This window comes from Uloborus diversus, chromosome 2 (genome assembly GCF_026930045.1).
Source record: "Uloborus diversus isolate 005 chromosome 2, Udiv.v.3.1, whole genome shotgun sequence".
In the NCBI taxonomy this organism is placed as follows: domain Eukaryota; kingdom Metazoa; phylum Arthropoda; class Arachnida; order Araneae; family Uloboridae; genus Uloborus; species Uloborus diversus.
Genome location: NC_072732.1, coordinates 130,393,357 through 130,418,922, shown reverse-complemented (window position 1 = coordinate 130,418,922; position 25,566 = coordinate 130,393,357). Strand labels below are relative to the sequence as shown.

Here is a 25,566-nt window from a genome sequence, read left to right as displayed (position 1 = left end):
GAAAAAAAAGCCTATGGGATGATATAAAACTCATATCAGATATAGGTTTTTAAGCTGATATGCTTTAGTTTTCATTTGGAATCTGAATGAGTAAAAAATAAATAAATATAAAAAAAAATAAAGTAGCAGCACCTTTTTAACAGTATAGAGAAAACTTTGGTGTTAAAAATTAGACGCTCGCAAAAGAAAAAAAAACTAAAACATTAAAAGAAATATTTTTTATTGCCAACAATATTGTTTGCAGCTCTTGATTTTAGGTAAAAAGAAAAAAAAGTCTCTGGTCGCTATTTTTTCCCCCGTTGCCAAAAATAACAAATAAAACTTTATATAAAAAAGTTCCTCTAACTAAATTATTTCATTAAACATAAAACCTTTTTCAGCTCTTTTTAGTGGGAAAAATAAGGTACTGCGATTTCTTCAAATGTTCCAATGCCAAAAATCAAAATTTTGAACAAACTTTAGGATGCGAAAAAAATCATCTCAGCAATAATTTTTTATTAAACTTAAAAAAAAAAAAAAAAAAAAATAGTATTGTTGGATTCTAAAGAAAAAGTTTGAATTTCCCTCGTAAGCGTTAATGTTCAAAATTTTGAAAAATTAATAAACAAATTGCACTGCAAACAAATAGACTATTTTTTCCATTTCAAAACTCTAATTTCCAATTTTTAATATTTCGATATTTATTTCGTTATTTTTTGCCGACTTCTTTTCATCGATGTTTTAAACTTTCGTTCTTCCTTTTCTCTTTCTTTACACGGGATTTTTTTTTTCTTTTTTGTTACGGGAAAGTGCTAAAAGGAATTTATTTACAGCAAAATTCTTATGAAAAACAATTGACATTAAACATTTACTTGCTTTTAACTATTTTGCGAGTATTTTTGCTGCTGAAATGAATTTTTTTTTTTTTTTTTTGGAACATTTTGACCAATTGTTATTATTATTTTAAATCAAGAGTCTAGAAAAAAAACCTTGGTTCACAAAACACTTTGATATTATCAACAAATTTTATCATGCATCTTTCCCCTGTTAAATATAAAATGCTGCAAATGAAACGAGGATGAGGAGTCAGTATACCTAATACGTAAGGTAAGGGATTAAACGTATCAGTTGTTTACGAGTTTTCAAAAGTATTGAACTTTGAACTAGAGAAACAGAAAAATTATTTTTGTACAAGTTATCACTGAATTTTAAGATGTCCTTTAATTCGAAGTTAGTTTTTTTTCCTTTCGTTTCTTTTTTGACCCTAACAGCTACGACAAAATTATTTTTTCTTCTGAATTCAACAAGTTTTATACTATAATTTGTTTGTTTTTTTTCTAAAATTTACTTATTTCTTTTCTTAAATAGCCGTGAGCGTAAACTACATGTCATGTAAAACTTCCTTTATTTTTTTCCAGTTACTCAAATTAAATGTGATGTAATTATCAAAATATTTATTTATCCGATTTATACTTGGTTTTATATGTGATTTTAGGGTTTATTTTAAAGAAATTACTTCACGTAATGGAATTTCCGTTTTAAAAATACTTTAAAGTTTTTAATTTCTTTAACAAATATTGCTTATCCACATAAAACTAAGCTGGCTTTCCTTTTCAAGATTTTGACTATATTAACTACATAAATATTTAGGAGCATGTTGAACTTTACATTGTTTGAGGCAGTGAGAAGCAAAGGAATGTAAGTGAACATTATCAAGTTTTGAGTAAAACGTGTTTAAAGATGAAAGTTTCGTAAAAAGACTTTCATTGAAAAGTTATTTTAAATCATGCTATACAACTATACTTACCAGTGCTGCTAGTAATTTCTCTTGTTCCAAGACAGAGGAGAGTTTCACCTGCCACTCGTACTGGTTATCTCCAAATTTTTAATTTTGTCACTTACATACCTTTGCTTCTTACCGCCTCATTGTAAGATAACACCCCCAGTAATTGGCAGGTCACCAGTGATTGGCACTTCTAACAAAAATGTCCTAAACTAAGATTTGTATCTAATATTTTAAAAGTAGAAAGCAATATACCAACTGAGTGTACATTTACTTTAAAGATTATAACTTCAATTCATGTTACTAAATGGTAGCAGTGCATAAGAGAAAGAAACAAATGCGGCTATCGTCAAATCAGCCATCTTTTATTGCAAAAGCTTTTTCTCTGGCTTAAGGGAAGCGTGCACAATTTGTATGTACTCTAAAAGTGACTAATAAAGTGATATCCCAGTTCTATTAAAATGTGCCAATCACTGGATCACAAGGTGTCATACATTGGGGTATCAGGTGCCAATTACTGGTGATTTTGATAACTTTTTATACATATATTTTTATGAAAATTTGTGTTCAAATATTTTTGCTTTTAGTAAACTAAATAGATGCACAGATGTGTATTTTTTAATACAAAAATATTTGCATGTGAGTTTTTTTTCTAAGTAATGAAAAACAAAGGTAAGTTTAAGGACAAACTCTTAAAGTGCCAATTACTGGGGTCGTTACCCTAGAATGTACATTTACCGTTTCGTTCCTTTAAAGGTAATAAACTCTTTCAGAGAATCTTACTTGGACCGTTTTTCAAATTCAACAATTCATTTTTTTTTAAATTATGCAGGATATAACGCATGTCAGAATGATATTTATTTACGTATTAAATTAACTTTTCTCTTCAGAATTAATCTGTTAACTTCATTTTTTCGTTCTACTATTAAGTAAGATATTTCCTGGATGATACCTTGAAGGAAAAAAAATGTACCCAGAGCGTCAAAAAGAAAGAGCTTACTAAAGTGAGTTGAATAAAGCTGTATAAAACCTTAATGGACAGACTTTGTGTGAAATACATTTTTCCTTTCAGAAAAACAAATACCAACTTTAGAGCATCGCTAAGTCATTTTACGGGCCTCTAAAAGCACTGATTACATATTCAAGAGTTAGGGGTTTATAATAAGAGGAGAAAACATTTTTCGAAAAATAGGTAAACTTAATTTTGCTGTCTGCACTCGGGTTTTGCAGAGCTTTATGGATGAAAGTAATATTTTCAGTAATTTTCATACGAAAAAGGCAAAAGTAAGTAAATACTAGATTTTTATAACGACTACACTCAAACCTGTTTCCTTACGGTTTTTTTTTTTTTTTTTTTTTTTTTTTTTTTTTTTTTTTTTTTTTTTTTTTGTGCGTTCTATGATAATTTCACATAAATTGAGAGTCAATTGACTAAACTATCTTTAAAACGAGTGCTTAATAGTGTAATTTTGAGAGATTTTTTTGCGCAATTTTTTATACGTTCCCTATCTACCTCGAAAAAACAGGTTTGGATGTATTTCAGAAAATAAAAACACTGAACAAACAAAAGGCTTTCTTTACGTGTCATCAAAAATAATTTAGAAATTGATTTTTAATAAAAAGTCAAATATTTCATATTTCAATGGGCAACGTATGGGTCACTGCCATTTGCAGACTTCGTGTGTACTGGCAAATGCCGGACATGAGGTACAAAACCAAAAGATCCACGGTTAGAAGATCCAATTCCAAAAGGTCTGAGCCAATCTTTTCATAGTCGCATGTACCGCAATGAAGGCACGGATGTCCATTGTTTCGATAGTATTATCCCAAGTAGTAAGTTTATTATCTGTTGGAGGCACGTGTGTTTTTACCGTAATAAATACCACTCTAATTTAGGCTAGAGTATCCAAACGAAATATATTTCAAAAGCTAAAGTTTGCAATATTTTTTAAACTATTAAAAACTGTAAAAGTAATTAAAAGCCAGCTGCAAATTTGCAAGTAAATTTAGTTTTTACTTTCTTCTTTCTATATCTAATACATAGAAAAAAGTATTGGTATCATGCAAATTTCCGAATTTCAAATTTTGACGGGTTCGAACGTTTTGAGGTGTGTTGAGTTCATTTCGGCTATTTTTGGAAAATGTCTGTCCGTGTGTGTGTAGCTTTTTTTTTGTGTTCGCTCTACAGCAAAAACTTCCGCACGAAATTAAACGAAATTTCGTAGACTTACGTGCCCATATGTGAACTTGTGCCCATTGGTTTTCGGCACGAATTCCTTGAAGGGGGGGGGGTGCAGCAATGGAACGTTTCTTGAGCTATGCATGCCTGCTGTTTCACAGAAAGTAACTGGTAGAATCCAACAAAATTTGGTTCATATGTTGACCTTAACGTGCACAGGTGCTGATTCAATTTTAGTGTCAATAGCTCAAACATGGATTGAGCTATAGAACGTTTTTTGTCGTCACTTGTGACTGCTATGCCTCAAGAAATAATAAATAGAATCAAACAAAAATGTATCGACAAGCAGCCCTTAGAGGGTACCAGCGGCGTACGCAGACAAATCAGTTCGGGGGGGGGGGGGCTGAACTCGAAAGTCTTTGAGCTGGGGGGGGGTTGGGGATACTTATGAACTTTAGCTAAGAAAAGTTCATGTATCGCTTTTCTGATATCAATACGAATGTAAGATTTCAAAAATACATCATAAAAAAAAACTTGTTCTTTATTTTAATTATTGTTACATGTGCTATAATGAATTCTGAAGATTTTTATAATGATAAAAAAACATCTAAAACTTACATGTTACAATATTAGATCCAGCTTCCTAGATTTTTTCGAAAAATCATCTAAAATTATATCGTCGGAAATGTTTATATCCCTGTGTATGGAGAGAAGTGCAAGTCCGTTTAGTCTTCACTAATAGAGTTCCTTAAGTATGTTTTTAATAAACGCAAAGTCGAAAAACTTCGTTCAGCTGTTGCAATTGTCACTGGTAAGATGCACAGAATTTTTAAAAGAGTATAAATGTTTGGAAACATATCTTTTGGGCACTTAGCGATTGCGTCGATTCCCGAAGAAGGTCTAAGGGATGGATCGATGGCGCACCACTTTTTTTTTCCAAAGCTCAAACTCTGCTTCTATAACTTCTTGATAACCAGACATATCGCTCCGGTACAGCTTAATCAAACTTTCAATTGATGAAAAGTTTTCTTTGTGTACATTCTGTGGAAGTATATTTTTAAACGCTTTCAAAATTTCCTGGTGAGACAAAAACCGTTCGTCCAGGGAAAGGATGATGTCGTCTAAGAATGGAATGAATACGGCTCTCCTGAAATACTCCTCTGTCGTCGTGTAAGGCACATTTTTTCTGTATAGTTGCGAGTTGCAAAGTCTTGGAATGCTTTCAGCCACGTTTAAATCTTCAGCAAGACTTTGTACTTCTTCAAAAATATTTTTAAATCTCATTTCTGCATCTTCGCTCATTTTTTGTAACAGATTGCTAACGCTAGCAACCATGTCTAGAGCATTAACTAGGTCTAGATTTTTCAACTGCAAGTATTCTGAGAGATTAAGAAAGAAGTTTGGAGGCTACAAACAAGGATAATAAAAAACTAAAATTGCACACATTATTAAGTAGACTCTGTGCTTTGCTGCTATCTTTTGTTGAAGATTCCTCTCCAATTTCTTCTAAAGCAGAGACGACTGCGCACACATTCTCCTTGAACAATACGATTGCTTCGTGTCTCAAGACCCATCGCGTCTCACACATTCTCTTCAATTTTGTAACATTTGTTTCAGGATTTTTCCTTTTAATCCACTTCTTTAAAATTTCTGATCGTTTACTTGATGATTTGAAAAAAGTGCATATTTCTTTCAAAATTGCGAACATATTCCGAATATCTCGACTTTTGCAACCGTCAGATAAACATAAATTTAAAGAGTGGGACGCGCAATGCGTGTATAAAGCCTTTGGGTACGTTTGCTTCATTATGGCTTGAACTCCGCGGAACTCTCCTCGCATTGCTGAAGCACCATCATAGCCTTGTCCACGGAGATGGTGCAAATCAATTCCGAGATTACTTAAAGTATCCTTAATCGTCGTGCAAAGTCCTTTTCCGGTAACATCGTTGACAGGAACAAAGCATAGGAAATCCTCCCTGACACTCGCAGTCACATCTTCTAAGTATCGGACACACAGAGAAAATTGTTGAATACCAGCAATATCTGTTGTTTCATCGGCTAGAACTGAAAATAATCCAGATTTGTGTACTCTGTCTCTGATTTGCATCTGAATCATATCCCCAAATGTGTTAATAATTTCGTTTTGTATACGTGGGCTAGTATACATTGCGTTTCCTGCACTCATCACTAAATGTTGCCTTAAATCAACATCACCACCAGCTGCCCGATACCGCAAAAGAGCACGAAAATTACCGTCGTTCTTTTCAGGATCTTCTAGTGTGATGCGACCAGAATCTTGGTGACCTCTCAAAGCTATCTGCTGCTTCCCGCAAAGTCTGATAGTTTGACTAATTGGAACAAGTGCTGCTCGGTTTTTTCTTGCAGTAACTTTCCTTTGGTTGTCAACTTGAACAGCAATATCTTCCGTCTCTTTTTCTGATATCGATCGAATGCTATCTGCAGTAAGCATACAGTTTTGATGGTAGCTTGTGCGTTCGTGACTTCGGAATATTTCCAAACTATCTTTTAAATTTTTGCACGGTTTGGATACAAGTTTTCCAATCATGACATGTTTCCCTTTACCAACTGTATCCTCGCTACAGAAAAGCACACAGAACTTGCAGAATGTTCCTTTTTCTTGATCAGAATAAGCCAACCATTTGAACTGCATTAGCCAATTCGTTTGAAAATGTCGTTTAAAGCGACCACAGTCCTCAGCTGGAAAAACGTATTTTTTATCTGGCTCCCACAAACCCGCAAGAGCTTTGAGTTTTTCCTCGTTTGACAATTTTCGATTGACATAGCTGGAAATGTCATTAAAACGTTTTTCCTCCATAGGAACTGGTAGGGGCTCTAGTCCTTCCTCCATAGGAAACTGGTCGGAAATTTTCTCTATAGGAAGCTGGTCTTTCCCTCCGTAAGAAACATCTTCATTTGTTTTCTGTTCTTCGATAACAGTAATTTATGAGTCATTTGATAATTTAGGTTTTTTAAAAAAATCTCTCAAACTGGTTTGATTCCGCTTCGTAATTTTCGGTTTCTCGTGCTCCATCCTTTCCATGTTTGCCTCGCTAAAACTAACTATTACTCTGAGCGCCGAGCTGCTAAACTGCGGAAAGACCAAAGGCTTCAGAATTGTCATTGTGTTTCTTATTGCAGTCAAATTTCTAGTAATTCTAATCAAAGGAAGTGTCCCTGTATTAACTGTCGGATCACTATAGCAATTCTACGTTAATGTACTTCACTCTGCAGTCTGCAGTAGATAGTCGGACTTCGTTACTGTCCGAGATCATAAAACCCATTTTTCACCTGTCACTAAAAGCACACAAGCGCAGCTCAAATAATAAGATTAAGTAAGTCCCCGAAACCTTAACTACCTCCCCCTTTCTTTTACTGACCAGAACAAACCGCCCCAAGGGAATGACACCAGGTGCAGCAAAATAGTCACTCGCTTCCCTTTTCCTTTATCTCGACAAAGCAACAGAGCTGCTGTGTGTGATACAAGAAAATAAATAAAAAGGCGAAAAGGTGGAAATATTTTTTCCCCTTTCTTTTAATTTATACAAGCCGTGATTACAAAAAAAAAAAAAAAAAAAAACTATGTTGACTTTATTTTTATAATTAATTTTGAAAATTTCGGGGGGGGGGGGCTGTAGCCCTATCAGCCCACCCCCTGGGTACGCCACTGGAGGGTACAAGAGCTGATTCTATTTTGGCGTCACTAGTCCATAAAGAGGGTGGTGCAATCGAACGTTTTCTCTTTTTCATTGCGAGTGGTAAAGTTTGATCATAACAATCATTATACGGATAAAAACAGATCAATTAGAGTTAGCAATATGTCTTTACGTTTCCTAAAACCTCCCTTTCAGCGTCTCTGGGCTTTTCCTTTATACGCTGGTTCAATTTGGCGCCAATCGCTAAAAGAAGTACTTTTTTTTTTTTCGAATAAAAATATCTACTATTTTTCTCATTAATGCAACAATAAGAAAAATAGACCGCAATTGACTGTCGTCTGCGTATTTCGCGTGATTTAAGTTGTTGAGAAATAACCGGGAACATTCATAGACTAATAATAAGAGTAGACCGAGCTTTCTCATTCTTGCTGATAAAGAAAATTGGTTCATAGATGTATCATGTGACTAGTGGAAGGGCTTGGCGAAGACTTTGGCAGCATGGTTGCTAGATGGCAGCATTATCTATAGTTTGGCACCCGACATGTATTTTAAGACAATGTGTTTTCATTAAAAAAAAACTTCCAGGTGCAGAGATTGAACTGTTTTTCTTTTAGTTCTGCATTATTTTGACATTAGTAATAGTTTTTAATCAGTTTTCGGTAACTTTTATTTCATTTGGAGCTGTCAGCGTTGGCGTGAACGAAATGGCGTAAACGTTTTGCGTTAACGCAAAAATGTACTAATTGGTATCTTAAATTGAAACTGTATGTAAAAATCTTACCGTTTGCTGATTCTTCTTGGTCGCTTGCATCTTTTATTGCTTAGAGAGTTGACTAAAGAAAATGCACAATACTATCTAAACGAAAAACTCACTATATTAACAAAATATTTACAACTTAGAATAACAAATTTACAAATCGGACTCCATAAAAGATCATTCTTCCGTGTTCCATCAATTCTATTTATTTTATTTCGCGCTGGCGTTGATCGTCTGCGCCCGCTGTTGCTAGGATATCCACCAGTCACATGGTTTGGTTTATGAGCAGCAAAAGGGTTGCCATAGCTCGGTCTACTCTTATTATTAGTCTATGGGAACATTATTTCAATGATTAAAAATTTTTAACTGTTGCCATCCTATGTTTATTAACAAATAAAAAATTTGTAATTATTCAAGTAAGGCTTTTAAAATAAATTTCAATTTTCGCTCCTTGCTTTGCTTTGGCGATAAGGGGATCGTTTCCAACATTTTAAAAGTATTTTTTTTTTCTAAAAGAGCATGCTTAAAAACATAGAATCTGACCATTTTTTAAATAATTTGACGAAGTTTAATTTTAGAAAAAAGTACTTAAATCGGTGCGCTTTCATTTGCCGGCAAATGATGAAAAGCATAGACTAATAATAAGACTCTTATTATTAGTCTATGATGAAATGCCATTCACTGTTGCCATTCGCAGAATATAATATTTAATTTGCTTCCTTACTCACGTGTACTGGCAACGATATGGTTTATAGCAAGCGTAGAGCGCAATATTTAATTCGCTTCTTGATTATCATAACGTGGAATCGCGGCAGACAGATGCGCCAAAGGTACATCATTTGTGACGTCATAAAGACCACGCCTTGATTGAAAAAGCGGACACTTAAAAAAATTAAATAAAAAATAACTGTTGGGAAAATGAAAGTATTTTCTGGGTTCATGCTATTCTTTTTGCTTATTCTATTAATTTCAGTGACTAAAAGTAGTACTTTTGACTGATGGAAACCCCATTCGGAAATTAGGACGGTCGTCAAGTTTTTGTGTGCCAAATTGTAATTTTTGCTGGAAATATTGCTTTCTCGTCAAGCCTGGGGAGGAATCAGAACTCAAAAAAAATATAGAAGAAAGTTTCGTGTTGGCCACAACATACTAGTTTTTAAAAAAAATCAATAAATCCGACATTCTTTTTCCATACATAAAATACTGTTGAGTTGAAACTGGGCCCCAACAGTTAAAAAATTCAAAAGAAAGAAAAGAGAGAAAGAAACCTGAATGTGATTAAGCGAAAACCACCCATAATTAACATATGAACACAATAAATGGGATCAAATGTAACGGACAGCTTTAAAGCGGTTGGATGATTCTTTAACATATTTTTAAAAATTTAGAACTTAAATCTTGTGCATGGTTAAACGTAATTTCTAGTACAGGTCTTGCAGTTATTATTTATCGTTATGTCAATCAAATCCACGCCAATTTTCAGATTAGAATGAAATTTCATACAAAATTCAGAGAGAAGTCCCATTCAAAAATTCTCTCCAGTTTTACTTTCAGTGTAATTTTTAAAAAAATGTCCAGAAGAAACGGAAACATTTATAGAATTTTTTCAAATGTTATTATTTTAAGCTGATACAAAATGCGTTCGTTTGAACTTGTTCGAAAACTCTTAACGGGATTTATTTCCTGAGAATTTAGTTACACAAATAGCTATTAGATCAATTCTTACTGTTCCGATTACTTTTTTAAAAAATGCATTTCAAAAAGTGTTTGATTAAGTGTGACTTAAGAATGATCACATAATTTGTCATTTTAATGCATATGTTATTTTTCTGAAATCCGAAGTTTCACATTCTTTGGCAACTTTCTCTTAAGAATTTTACATCTCTCGTTCAAATAATAATTCACCTTTTCGTTAAGACGCAACTGAAGAAAATATACCCGATTTTAACAAAATACATATATAATGACGCCTATCACCTCAAAATCAAAATAGTCTTAGTAATTAGGTTTTTGTATTATTCAATTTAAATCATTCTAATTTCTCTGTGATAAAACTGACTTATTTTGGCATTATCAGATTTTCTCCCAAGGAAAAAAAAATAAATAATAAAAAATGGAGCCATCGTGTTCACTAATATACAGTTGGCGTTTATATCAATGATATAGATAAAAATACTTTCATGCTATTTCAGTGTCAACAGCATTGATTGGGAACATAGTTGAGAATGATTGTCCATAATCCTCATATGTATAATAGCCAATGATCGAGTAACGCTCCTGACGTTATCAACAATAAACCTTGTGCCACGTCATGATATTTTGGTAATGTTAAACATGCAGGAAAAGGCTTTATTGTGACAAGGCTAAGCTGAATCCGGTAGCTTATTTGTTTTACTACTAGGACTGTGTCAGTTCAGGGGAATAAAGAAAGGAAAAGGTGGTAAACAATGAATTGGAGTTATAGGTTCATCCATTGGAGTTAGGGTTTAAATTTCAACTTTCAAAACATCAGCTTTCAAAATAGTCAATTGCAATATCTTGACGGGCGATTTTCTAGTTGTAGAAATAACTAATAGATGTACTAAATTTTCTTCAAACCAGTAAATGTTGTGTAAGAAATATAAATTAAAATAAAACCATGCCGCCTCCTACTGAAAAAAAGTTAGGTAAACGCGGCAGAATTAACTGCTAAAAACCACTTTTTTCAGAGCAGGTTTGTCTGCATTAAAAGAGATTTTCGTATCGTTTTCTGCTTAAAATCAAAGATATTCACAAAAATAAAATCTTTCACAACCAATTTAAATTTTCTTGTATATTTCCTACTAAAGATATACACAGCACATATCATCCATAAACATGAAAATGTACGATATACATATAGACATAACACTTGTTTGCGAGGAAATGTTCTTAAAACATGAAATGTCTGAGAATTCCAAAAAACTTTGCAACATCTTTACATAAAGTAACATATTCGAGTGATATCGGCCAAAACGATTTACAAAAAAAAGGGGAGCCTCATTAATATTCCGAATGGAAAATTTCTTGGCGTGAGAAAATAAATAGAAAGTATTTTTCGAACAAGTTTCAAAATTACATTTCGCAAAAATATTCCCGCCTGCAAATTATTCATAATGTGTAAGATTGGACATATGTAATACTTTCTTCTTTTTTTAAAGAAATTTCTTTTATTTTTAGTTATGTAGGGGAATATTTCGACGTTCAGTTAAGAATTAAAATCTTTCAGATGATGTTTCGATGATTTCAAAATTAAGATCCGAAAAAAATATTATGAATAGTTTTAAATAAAATAAATATGGCAGACCGTATTTCCATCTATTAAGCAAAAAAAATTTATTCTGAATTACATACACTTGAAAAAAATAATATTAAAATGAAACGGAACTGTCTTTCACTTGGAAAGGGTGATTCATTTTTTTTTTTTTTTAATGTTTCTGATGTAATTCAACATATTTTTCCTTACAACTTATACAGAATATGAACTAAAAATGTATATAAAAAAACTCGAAACTTTTGGGGTTTTATGTACTACTGTACAGGTATTTTCTATGCTAAAATACAATTTTACAATAAGTTAAAGTCAATCTAACTCAGAGTACATTATTGCGTCAACTCAACTAAACTGCTAAATTTAAAAAGTAGCAGTAGCAATGCAAAGCAAATGACAATTAAAAAAAGAAGTAATAGTTCTAAGCTTACTTTAGTATTGATGTAACATTTTTTTCCTAGCTTTGGATTGTTTTCACTTAGGATTGTACTTCACTTTCAAAAACATAGTCGAACGATTGGGGATGGAGAGCATCAATGATACAAACCAGCAGACACAAGCAAATGTACCGCTAGTACCGTACAGTATCAGTTAATCCTTCAATGTAAACTTCATTGTTAAACAAGGTTTTCTTAATTTAATTAATTCAATTCTTTAGCCAAAAGGAAAGACGAACTAAAAGCTGGTATTGTTTGAAAAGTGAATAGCATTTCTTGAAGACGAGCACAGACTGTATGTTCACGTAAGTGAGTTAAATCAAGAAAAGTATGAAAGTAAGACAGTGCAAAGTTTCGACCAGATAAGACTTTTATACATTCTTATTATAGTTTTGTTGAGTATGTTCGTAGTCTTTTGGAGTGTGTGTTAGATAAGCGCACTCTTTTTAATAAGAATAAATGTATTGATAATAGATCTTTAGAATGCGCCTAGCGAGTTTTTTTAGCTGCTAGCCTTAAGGCCCCTCTATACTTGACGACTCGTCTTACGTCCGACCTATTAAGTCCGACCCCTTACGTAACGTCCGACCTATTAAGAATCCTCTCATTAGACATTAGGGGGGAGGGTCGACGAGTCATCAGAGAAGACCCAATGTGGATTGCTCAGGCGACTTGAAGCGGTACATCAATGGCGATGAAGCTCTGACTTGAAACGGCGCATTTGACATGTGTTTGAAATCTTGTAATGCAAATACTTGAAATAACACTTTAAATTTTGCCCCATTTTAAAAAGTATAACGATGGTGATTTGCACAATTAAAATAGCTTTCGAAGTATGAAATGGAAGAAGTGAAAAAGAGGGGCACAATATTTCGGTTTTCAATGTCTAGAATGCTTGATATTTTGTACACGATAAAATAACGAAATCATTCAAATGTAATATTTTTGAAACTCCAATTGCATCCACTACAATGCATTTTTTTAAAAAAATCGTGAGCATAAGCTTGAATAAATGTTTTAATCTTATTTATGTTTTTTAAAACGTGAAATAAGCTTGTAAAAGGGATAAAAATACGTTTGGTGTGTATCGTATCTAATTTTTTATAAGCAACATCCATTTAGTTCAGCCCTGAACACAGAATTTCAGTTTATATGTGCAATAGTTAAACTGCACTAACATTCGCAGAGGTTTACTCAAGAGGGGATTCAAGCGAAGATGCGTGCGAATGATTCATTCAAAGTTAAAAAAAAAAAAAAAAACTCTAACCCTCAAATCTGTTGTTCATACGCAGTAAAGAAAAACTCTTCGTTCTCATAACTGCTAAATTCAATTTCGTTCATAGTTGGGGGAAACCTAACCTGGCAGCATTGGGCTGCTTAGTGCTAATCACAATATTGCGACGCTGCTAGGTTAGGTTTGCCCCAACCATAGTAAATCATTTTGAATCAAATAATAATAATTTTTTTTTAAAGAAAACAAAACTTATGACTAATAAAACTAAACTTAAACGAACTATTCATTTTATAGCTAATAAAAAAGTATTCTAAATAAATTCAAGACAAAATATTTAATTTGGAATATTGTTTTTAAACGATCTTCTCCATAGAAAAAAAAAACATTGACACGAATCTATCTATAGGCGGGCAGCAAACGCAGTCAGAAATAACCATTTGGGTAGGGCTGTTGGTCATAACCGCCTTCATAGGTGTATAAACTACCGTATAAAAGGATTGGCAACATGTGTTAAAACAAGGTGTTTTGGAAGTGGTGGGTTTTCAACCGCTAATCCCGCGTGTACTTGTCTCAGTCAATTAAAAAGTATCTGTATTTAGAAAAAGGAAGAAATAAATCAGCGAAAACCAAATAACTATTAATAGGAATAAAGTAATATTGTATAAATTTTATAATTATTTTTAAGTTAATTTTTAAGTTAATTTTAGAATTACTTTTTAGTTTTCTATGATCTTTCATATGTTTTCTATTAACTTATAATAATTACTTGTCTTTTCATTTAAATTTAATTCTAAATAAATTATTATAACAGTCTTACAAATAACTTATGCTACACTTCCTAAGCATCCAAGTCGGAAAATTGTGCAATCGCTACTTGAGCTACAAAGCTCCTCGCTTTTTTTTTTCTTTTCTTTATTCTGATCAGTCATCACTTACTGAGAAGTCCCACAGACAACTGTGCTTTCTAGCAGTCAAAACAAATTTTTCTGTGTCGAATAAAATGTCTGTGCTAGATATAGGTGTCGCTGACAGTCGCGTACTTGGTGCGTTGCTTGTTCTTTCAGAACTCTTTCTGCTGCGATTTGCTGTTTTCCAGCGATCCTTGAGCGACTATGAACTAGCAATAACTACGAAAAGCTGTGCGGCCGACTCCCACAGATAGCCCTGTATAGCTTATCGGCTATAATCAAAGGGATAACCAGGTGGGTTGCTAATCGATTTCTTAATCGGTCGCGCGTAACAGTCGTCCAGTGTACAGGGACCCTTAGAGGTGCCCGTCCAAGGTAAGACTATTGTTGTGGTCTCTTACGCCCAATGAATAAGGTTCAAACCTGCCTCTAGTATGAAGAAAATTGATAGCGTTAATGTTGTACGTACAATGTTGAAGAGTGAATAGTATTTTTTGAAGACAAGAGCTCAGACTGCATGTTTTCGTATAGTTACATTTACTGAAGAGCCGTTCATTCAGAAAATGAGTCAAGGTCGGAAAAATAAGAGAGTTGGACAGTGAAAAGTTTCGACCAGATAGGACATTTATACTATCCTATAGTTTTGTTGAGAATGTTCGTAGTTTTTGGAGTATGTGTTAGATAAGCGTACTCTTTTAAGAATAAATGCATTGATGATAGGTCTTTAGAATGCGTAGCGCGTATTATTAGCGGCCAGATTTTAGAGGTGACCATCCACAGTAAGACCCTATTGTTGTGGTTTGTTACGCCCTATGAATCAGGTTCAAACTTGCCTCATGTATAAAGAAAATCGACAGCGTCAATGTTGTACGTCTAAGCGACATGAAAAACGTCCCTCCTATTCTCGTTTGCCTTTGAGTATTCATGGCAAAATAAAATTCCTGTTGCAGTTTTACACCGGAATGAGCCCAGGTGATTCCATATAGTGACAAAAGTGGACGTAATAATCCTAGTGGTAATAGCAGCCACCGAAAGTAGTGCTGTAAACATCGAATCAGCTATATCAAAGAATGGGTGCTATTTCAGAGGACCAATCTAAGTCAGATAAGGGTAAAGCCTCTAACGCAGCCCCGTTCGAAAGAAGGAAGTACATTGCTTCTTCCAAAATCTGCTTAGCATACAAGACAAATTGCTTAAGAAACAGTGTTTGATAATGTTTGTAAAGGGTGTATAAGGGGGATTGTCATTGTTTTCTTAAGTCTGTACTATGGAACAAGGTCCATGCTTACCCCCGGATACGATTCCGTGTCAGAACAAGATACTCAGAAAAAACCTATACTCGCTGGTGCCAAAGGATGTAGTTCAAAGAAAAAATCTTTTCTCAGGGAAACGTAAAACAACACCAAATGCTAGTTATGTGTACTAAGAGAATTTCAAAAAGCATGCGACCCTGACTACACACGTGCGTTAACTAACATCTTTTAAAGCACATCGGAACGAATTGATGCACTCATTACGGTAAATCTACTCTATACATAATGGGGTTGTTTCCTTCAGTCAAAAATTCTACTTTTACTCAGTAAAGTTGATAGAATGAGCAAAAAAAAAAAAAAAAAGCGAGGAAAATCTTTTATTTTCCCAACATTTAATTTCAATTATTTTTTTTTAAATGTCCAATTTTTTAAACAAGGCTTGGTTTACATGACGTCACAAGTGCTGTACTTCGGCACGCACTCCACTGGCATGCTGAATGGTTACGCCGCATTTCCAAGTTATGATAATTCAAAAGCGAACTAAATGTTGCGCTCCACGCTTCCTTATCAACCATATCGTTGACACTACATATCGATGGCTAAGGTGTGATACCTCGTAACTTATGCTCTTTAATATTAGATTTACGAGGTGTCACACCTTAGTCATCGATATGGGTAAGTAAGCGAATAAAATATTGCACTCTTCTCTGATGACATCGATGAATGACATTTCAACACTTGTGCTGTCATGTGCAGAAGCGTGAATAATGAAATTGAATCTTTGCTCGAATTGTTAAAAAGTATTAAACTTGGTCAAATTATTTTAAAAATAGTCAAATCCTATGTTTTTAAGCATGCTCTTTCAGAAAAAAAAATTTTTAATTTCGGAAACGACTCTATGGAGTTAAAGTCTACGAATTACGGTTAGATTCAGATTCATTTGAAATTACTATTTTAAATAAATCTGGTATAAGCTTGACATGTTTTTGCTATAAAAAAAAAAGATAAGTAGATGCTAATACGGAAATTAAAAAAAAAGGATTTTTCATTTGTGCTTTCGAACTTGTTTTCTTTAAAAACAAGTTTATAAAACCAAATCCACGAGCTTCAAATAATCATTGTAAATAATACAACACGCTATAGACCGTTTTTTACAGTTTAAAAAATGTAAAACAAAATTAGTGTTTTACTTACATGATATTTACATATATTATAAATCATTAAAGGGATTTTTAAAAAAGTTGTGATTTCTATTTTTCTCTGAAAACACCAGTTTGGAATACTTATTACTTGGAAGCTTAGATTAGCGAAAATGATTAAAACGTTCTTCTACATGTACATTTTTTCGAAGATGGTCGTTTGAAAGAATTTGTTTCTTTTTTTTATGGGGAACAAGCTTTTCCGTTAAGTTTTATGTGATTATTTTTAAACTGCGGAGAAATGGGAAAATTTTAATGGGATGTTTTAACTAGCTGCAATGGCGAGCATTCTTCAACGTTAATGAAAATGTTTCAGTGATGGTCTGAAAAGTTTCAGCATAATTTGTTCAACTTTCTAGCTCTAAACTTCAATGTTATAAACAATTCTTTAATTCCTTTCCCTTTAGTCTTAAATTAAGGTATATATCACTATACAGTAACATACTTGTGAATATAAATGCTATTGTATACATTATTTCCATTAACAACTTAGGAATTTAAAATTCAATATGGGGAAAAAAGGTGAAGATATATGCTAACACATTGGACCGCTCCGGAATCAATTAATAGTTACCGAAATTAATTAATATGTTTCTTAATGATGATGGGTTTTATGATCTGTCAATTTGAAAGACATGTAAAGATAATACTTTTCAGAAGACAGAAGGAAAAACGAATTCAGTGGAATTAATTGTTTACGATGCACAGTCGTTGACTGTCATTTACAGTGCATTGCACATAACTATTAACTCATCTTAAAATTATTGCAATACAGATGAAACAGTTACAGTTCCTCTTCTATTTAATGGTTGTACAGTTAGGGATATCTTTTAATTTAGCGTTACTAATATGTGCATAAAATTCGTCTAAAATCCATTTATTTTTATTTAAATTGCACAATGCATTTATATTGTGTTTACGTGCACAAAAAATACCAAGAACAAACTAAGTACTTAGATTTAATATGACATGTAAAACTATTTCTTAGAGTACTTAAATATGTTTAAAGTTAAATATTTTTTTTTTTCATTTACAGAATCTCATTTAAATTCCTTTATTTCCGAAATTTCCTCCTTCACACATCGTTCTCCTCGAGAAATTCCTCAGAAGCAACGTATCGAATCCAAAGTTGGAGTTACGTCTTTTTTAGATTCATTTTGGGCCATCGATTGCGTTTTAGAAGTCGTGTGTCACCCTAACTTTGCTTATTTCTCAACTGTGCTTAATTTTCGTTCTACGATAGTTTCACTATTTTTATTCCTTTTAAAATACATTTTCTGCGTTTAAGAATTTTCCAGTTTAATCATCGTGTTTCCAACTGTAAACTTACAAGTTAAACTTTTTTTTCGTGAAGAGGGGAAGGGAAGGATGTTCGAAGTAAGGTAAACACGCCAGTAGTGACCACTTCAAGGTTATTTATATACTTTAAAGAAAGGAATGAACAATAATAATGTGATTTATGTATTGGTATTTCATGTAACTATCATTGAATCGATTCTATTCATCAGTTATTTTAATTTAAAGTAATGTAAATTCTTCGGATGGGAGAATGTCAGATGGTCACTGCTGAAATTCTCAGATTTTGGAGTGGCCACTACTGGATAAAATTTGAGGTATGGGGAAAAATTGATAAAAAAATTGACCAAATTGAAACTCTGGTATTTTTAGAAAATGGGACGATTAAGGAATAGTTGAGCTCTAATACGCTCATTGATTTTCAAGAGAGGTAATTAATATTGTAGACCTACAGAGTTTAAAAAAATACTTCACTGTGGCCACTACAAGTGCAATTTAAACCTTGAAGTGGCCACTACTGGTGAGTTTACCTTATACATACAGAAACTATTTTTCAAATGATGCTTACAAGCAGTTGTTTTTAAATTAAATCTAAATACTAGAAAGGTCCAAAAAGTTTGTAAACACTTGCAAAAAATGATTTACGAATTTTTGGGATGACTTAAGATTATCAAAGTTTACGTTTATCAGTGTCAGATTCACATAATTAGGGTAAATCGCGATGCAGTTTTGGGGGTTTCCTTAGACTAGCTTAAAGGTTTTTTTTTTTTTTTTTTTTGTTTACTGCTTTGAATCGTTTGCTTGGATCTTTGGTCGTTGGTGCACTTCGCAATTGTGACAGTACATCCCCCCGGACATTTATTATTGTTTTTGATAGGTTTGTGTGCTCGCTCCAATTCTGAAATGATTTAATACAAATCTAATTGTAAATAACAGAGCTATGCTTCCTAATATTTTTTTTTGCTATAAATTGTCTTCAACAATGGCGTTTTATCATCAATCAAATGGATTTGGAGTCGTTTTTTATCAACCAATAATTATTTAAGAAGTCGATTGTTGCCTTTTATGATTGTTGATGAGGAAAATAAGCTTTGTTTAAAGAGTACCAAAACTGACACTAGAATGATTGAAGTATATTTTTAGCAAGATTTACTAAACAATGCCCCTTGATAGTATCGCCTATCTTAGAAAAGAAATCGACCCAATATTGGAAAATGCCAGTTTTTAAGAACCTAAAACATAAAAGTCTGGTAAAATGAGTTATCTAATTCTAACAGATTTGTATTAGAATTATGTGTAGTTATTTTAACAGTAAATATAATAGCCTTAAAATATTTGTTGTTTTAGAAAATTGAGGATTACTTACAATTTTTGAAAGATAATGCTCATAGTTCCGCAACACTTTTAGCACAAAAAATATCTCACAAAATATTACTTAATAACTACATACTTTTCCCTGATGATAATTTAAACTCTTTTCCCTAAACCTTATCAAGCACATCATAACAAATTATACTTTATGCGCAGCATCTAAACTAGGCATAACTTAATATAAGTCAGCAATCCACGGTTGATGAAACTAATAAAAAAAATTCAAACTAATCTGGTATAAACTTAATGTTTTGTTATCACTAAAAATGAAATTATATGTAGATAATAAAATAATATTGTTGCAATATCGGATGTAGAACTTAGTGTATTTGAAAGTAGAGTTTAAAAAAATAGAGAAAATATCTCTCTCGAAAAATAATATGATGGGAGGTGAAACCAGATAAAACATTGTGTATACATCTGAAATCTTTTGTGCTGTTACATAAATTTAAGTTGCCTCAAATTTGTAGCGAATTATATTTATTTAAAATGTTTTTTGTTTTGCTTTTTATAACACCTACTGATTCAATTATCTGTTTGACCATTTAAGTATTTACGTTAGTCATTCATTTACGAATATGTTTAATTGTTTAATGATTCATTTATCAAAACGTTTGTTTGATCATGGTTTTATCATTGAATGAATTATGTATTTATTAATTCCTCAAGTTTGATTTTTCTTGTTATTTATTTATATCATGAAATTTTACTAGTAGTATAGCTCATGTAGGCCAGGATGTTTTTCTCAAATTCGAGTGAAGTATTTTACAAAGCAAAAAATCAGTTACTGCAAATGAAATACATTGATTGCTAACATTTTTTTCTATGTAAAAAACCTAAACAAAATACAATTTACATTTCTTCGAATTCAAAAATTTTATATGGGCAGCTGGACTCACTTGAGCAGAAAGGTAAACAAAAATTGCACTTTCCGTTTTGTATTCTCTTTAGTTTTACCTGCTAGCAAAAAGAGGATCTTACTTAGGTTTATAACTTTCAAAAATTCTTCTTCCCGAATATTTAATTGAACTACGGTGTTTCTCAAATCCATAATAGTTTTCTTTCTAGCATTAAATTGCCTCCATATATCGTTCATGAATTTCATATGCAAGTTTAAAAATGCATTGATGGAGAGAGCAGGCATACAGAATATTGAAATCGAGTCTATGCAAATCAATATTTAGATAAGAGAACTGTATGCATTTGGTTTCTTCAATTGATGCAAGGAGTATGATGGCGTAGGCAGATCAGAGTTTGTTGGTTAAAGATTTTTATGATCAATGAATTAGTAAATATTGCAATTCAAAAAAGTTGCACGGCAAAAAAAAAACTATGTAACCCATTGAAGAACTGATAAAATTATGTCCACCTTTTTGAAGGGAGGTGCAGTTTAATGGTGAAAAGTCTTCACTGTTTTCTACTCTAGACTCTCGTTTTTTTACCATTTAATGGTGAGAAGACGAGAGTCTAGAAGAGAAAAGTGTCTATCTTGCGCAGATAAACAGTACCCTGTGTAGTATATTCTCAACTCAGAGCAACAGTGATACATCTAAGTCTCAGAACAACAGCATGATATCCTTCTGTTGCTCTGAGGTTACAATATTATACAAAACTGTATACCGTCAAAGCGTCACGACAAATATGTCAGCAGGTCAAATGGTCGCTGGTTCATTTTCGCCGTGACATTTCGGTGACGACATTCTTATCCCAAACCATACAAGATATGACAAGCAAATTACCAACAAGGAGAAACTGTTCTAGAAATTTGATGTTTACAAGCAATGGCCAAAATTTTACTTTATCTTTCATTTGACTTTTCTGCCGTGTATAAAGAAATTACTTTCACGGCACTACAGTTAAAGGAAATCTCACCCCTTAATTAGATAGCGATGTAATGCTATGATTAGTATCTGCGTAGCCTTCAGAAAGCTACCAGGTTAAGTTTTCTCCAACTATAGCCATTTGCTAATTCTGTAAAATATTACTCTGTGTCTTCCTTCTTTCCATTTTTTTAAAATGTCAAACAGTTTTTACAAGTATGTGGTTTAGAAGCAAAATGTTTATAAATTTGTGCTTTCATTCGTTTCTCTGTCATATAACATTATCTTTTCACTGATTGTAAACTTTCACAAATATTAGAGGCATTATAGTATGAAAAATCTTACTTTTAAAAGTACAATTTATTTCTGCCAAACTTAAAAATTTCGCTTTAGTACGCCAAACATATTTACAAAGGAATACTTGGAAATTTCTATATGTTTTGTTCTTTTATAAGAGAAATATTGTATCACTATCGTTAATTTCACCTTACACACCTTGGCTTAAAGTATAATTTGATTTCGAAGGAACTTGTCATTTTGGAAAAAGATCTTGCCGTAAAGTTTTTTTAAAGAAGCAATTAATCAAATGTAGGTATGTATGTAGCACTATTCTTTATTTTATCTTACATACCACTTGTAGCTTATTCTTCGTGCTCTTTCATAACGTTCTATTTATTTTTCATCAGTGGCGTCAGGAATCCCAAAAGTTAATTAATTTCCTCTATAAATGGAGGAAATTGTATTTCCTTCGCAACTCAATGAAGGACATTAAGTTAACGTATCAATACAACACAGACCTTTGATCTTCGTTCTTTTTTTAATACCGAAACATACAACGAATGCAATATAAAAAAAATAACTTGGATTGTTGTGTAAGTAAAATTCCTAAAAGTACATAGAATATTCGCTAATTAAAACCACTGAATTTCACTAAAGAGTGGTAAATAATCAATTCTATTGTGATTGTAACATTATACATTAAGTGCAAAGTGAAAAGAAAATAAGTTCATTTAGTGGTGACACTGTAATTTTATTAAATCTACTTTAAATTTTTCTTTACATATTTTTATAACCCAAGCTTAATATTTTTACTTTTATCGCAAGAATTTTTCTGTAGCACTGCTTTAGCTACACGTGCTCCCCGAGTGGTGCTAAACGTGTATTAGCGACCACCGTTTTCCTCAGCCTTCACTTCGAATAACGGTAATGCAGTTCCAGATCGACATCGAACCCCTTGATAGTAGTCGGGATGACGGAGAGAGCTAGAAGCGTGGATTGGAAATACTGGGACGGATATAGGTGCACAAAATTACAGAAAATTTGGGATCCGAACTATTTCCGGGTCAAATCAACAGCTAATTGTGACAATCATTGTGATCATCTCTATTAAAAAACAAGAGTTATTTTTAAACTGTAACTATAGATATGAGAGACAGACATTTTTAATAATATATGTATTATTTTTTCTTTTGCCGATTTGATTTTAAAAAAAAATATTCTACTTTCGCGAGAATTGTAAAGATTTAAATTGATGCACGCCCATGCATACACAAGTCAAAGCTTTTTTTATTCGATAAAATTAGTTTCAAATGATTTCCATGTTTTCTTTTAGGCAGAATATGTATGTGCGTTATTCTATGTCAGATCGCGAGTCACAAGCAGCAGTCAATAGAAACCAATATGTTCAAAACTGCACAGTTGTTCAACAATCAGTGAAAAGCTAATTATCCCACAACACGTGAAAACTAGCTATAAATAACCATCAGGTTAATTTTTCAAAAAATAGCAAAAGAGAATTACAGTAAAAACCGATGATACTAATTTACTTACGTGAAGGAAAAACTATTTCAACATGAGAATCAAATTAAAAAAAAAAAAAAAAAAGATTAATACTCTGGATTTAGAAAAATCATTTTTCTCCCCATGTACACCATTTTAAGTTTTCGACATTCAAAGTAATAGGCAAAATAGTAAGAAAACCAAAGCAGATAAATTCTTGAAGGAACATGTTTCATAAAAGGGTATAAGTTCAACGACGCTAACCTAGTTATCCAGACCTGGAATAAAACAAAGACATTGACGTACTTTTATCCTGAGCATCGCAAAGTAAGACAAAATTAAGGGGAAAGTTATTGCTAGTTCACAAACTGGCAGTCCTACAATTGAGCGTCTATTTTTAAGTTAAAATAATAATCAAAAATTACTTGGAGACAACCGGCATTTTCCCAATGTTCGCTTCGCTCACCTCCTCCCGTTCACCACCTGCGGCAGTTCAATGCCGCCTGCGGCGGATGACAATTAATGATTTTAGGAGTGTCGGAACATCCTCTGATATCCTCAGGACTGGACGTCTGGTATCTTATCAACTACGCAAAAGGTGGAATGAAAATAAGAATGCTAACACAAAATTTAGAGCAAAGAAAGTCTAACTATTGAAACTATAGCGTTTATTTTTCGGTAAAAAAATCATATTAGAAGAAAGCGTAAGAGGTTTTGAGGAAATCAAAAACCTAAAATTTGAAACAAATTCATAAAATTTTAAATTTGGTTTAATTAGAACAGGAGTTCCCAACCTGTGGGTCGCGATCCCCAAGGGAGTCGCGAAGCATTTCTTAAGGGGTCGTGACATAATCCTTACATTTAAAAATATTCATTGGAAAAATAGCATCATTTTAGAGTAGCATCAATTCTTGAGAGGAGTTGGCGAATCCAGGAGAAAGGCTATGGGGCTACAACAACACTTCTCCCCTCTCATGCCAGAATGACCTGATCTCTGAACATCCTCTAAGATTATCTTAAGCTTTGTTTTAGGGACTTCAATCTCTACAAATTTCCTGGAAAGAATCCCGAATTCAATCCTTCAAACATTATCCAAAATCATCTAAAATTTCGTTTTTGAAACTTCAACTTTGAATCATTACTGTGAGAAATTTTTTTAAACCCCAACCCTTGTCCTGAATTCCTGCAGTTGAGTTTTTAATACTGAATTTTGGAAATATTCCGGGGAAGAGCCCCGAACCCATGTCCGTCCCTCGAATTTCATCACAATAAGTTAAGAAATGGGCTTTTAGGATTTTAATTTCGAAAAAAAATCCAGGGGAGTGCCTGCTGTCCCCTTTTTACATAATTAAAGATCATATAAAATTCCGTTTTTAGAGCTTAAAAAAAAAAAAAAAAAAACTTCTGGGTTAGGGGTCTCCGAACATTTTTCCTTGTCATTAAAGAAAACTTACTATTTTGTTCTTTAGACTTAAATTTCGAAAAAAAAATTGGTAGTATCCGATTTCCTCTCTCCCACACTCTCAGAAATGGACTTTCAAATTTGACGAAATTTTCTTCGTTTTTGACGAAACCACTTCCAGGGATATGCCCCAAACGAACATTTCGTCAAATTGAAGAAACTGCTTTTGTTAGTGGTTTGAAGATGCGAATTTCGTCAAATGTAACGAAATATTTCTTCATTCTAGTTTCGTCAAGTTTACAATCATTTTCGTAGTTTTGAGAGCATTTGTTTCGTCAAATTAATATCGTCATATATGAGGACGTTAATTTCGTAAATTTTTAAGAAAATTTATTTCCTTTTTTTTTCTTTGAGCACATTAGTTTTTTTTATTTTTGAGAATACAGTCGAACCTCGTTAATTCGAACACGCTTAAAACAAATAGCTGCTGAAATGAACTTTTTGCATTCCTTGTCTTATTGTTTACTGTTTTCAGCTAAAGCGAACCAAGTTTTTAATCGATTTTAATGGTCCCTTTAAGTTCGTTATAACGAGGTTCAACTGTATTTTATAAGATTCGTGTGCGTGTGATCAAATCATAACTTCAGAATCTTACCACCATAGTTTCCCACTTTAATGCGTTTAGTCACTTTCACAGGCGCGTCATTTATGGGGTCAGGGGGTCGATTGCCCCCCCCCCCTCCCGTCTTGATTTTTGAACATTTATGTTTTTACACATGACTGGTCGTCGTTTTAGTTCGTTTTCTGTAAAATTTTTATTGAGTAGAGACTCTTTGCCATATTTCGGAAAAAATTGAAATAACGGGCCTGCAGCCCTCGTCCCCCATCAAAAAAAGACAAATAATTGTTGAAAAAAGAGGCACATAAAATATGTCAAGCAAATTTTTATTTATGTAAAAATGCAAACAAACGACTTCTTAAGAAACGTAAAACAAATCATTGCAGATTAAACTCCCCAAGTTATCTAATTAAATCCCCATAATGGGGGGTTTTCCTTCAAAAAATCTAATTTTTGTCGGATATTTTTTCAAATTTGGCACAGAGGTTCGTTATTGGAGGCTCGGGAATTCACACAAGGTCGTTTATGTCCCTCTATGGGGGGGGGGGACAGACAACATTGCATTGGGGGTTCTCCGTATTAAAAAA

General features: G+C 32.9%; 1 protein-coding gene across 1 annotated transcript; it reads right to left on the bottom strand.

Moving 5' to 3' along the window:
- Positions 1 to 5,328: 5,328 nt before the first annotated feature.
- On the bottom strand, positions 5,329 to 6,810 carry LOC129216540 (zinc finger MYM-type protein 1-like). Its single transcript, XM_054850756.1, has one exon. It carries the CDS (start codon positions 6,808 to 6,810, stop codon positions 5,329 to 5,331), a length of 1,482 nt encoding a protein of 493 aa, XP_054706731.1.
- Between the last annotated feature and the right edge of the window lie 18,756 nt (positions 6,811 to 25,566).

Coding starts and splice junctions, on each gene's coding strand:
- LOC129216540 (XM_054850756.1), bottom strand. CDS start 6,810: ATGGAGGAAGGACTAGAGCCCCTACCAGTTCCTATGGAGGAAAAACGT.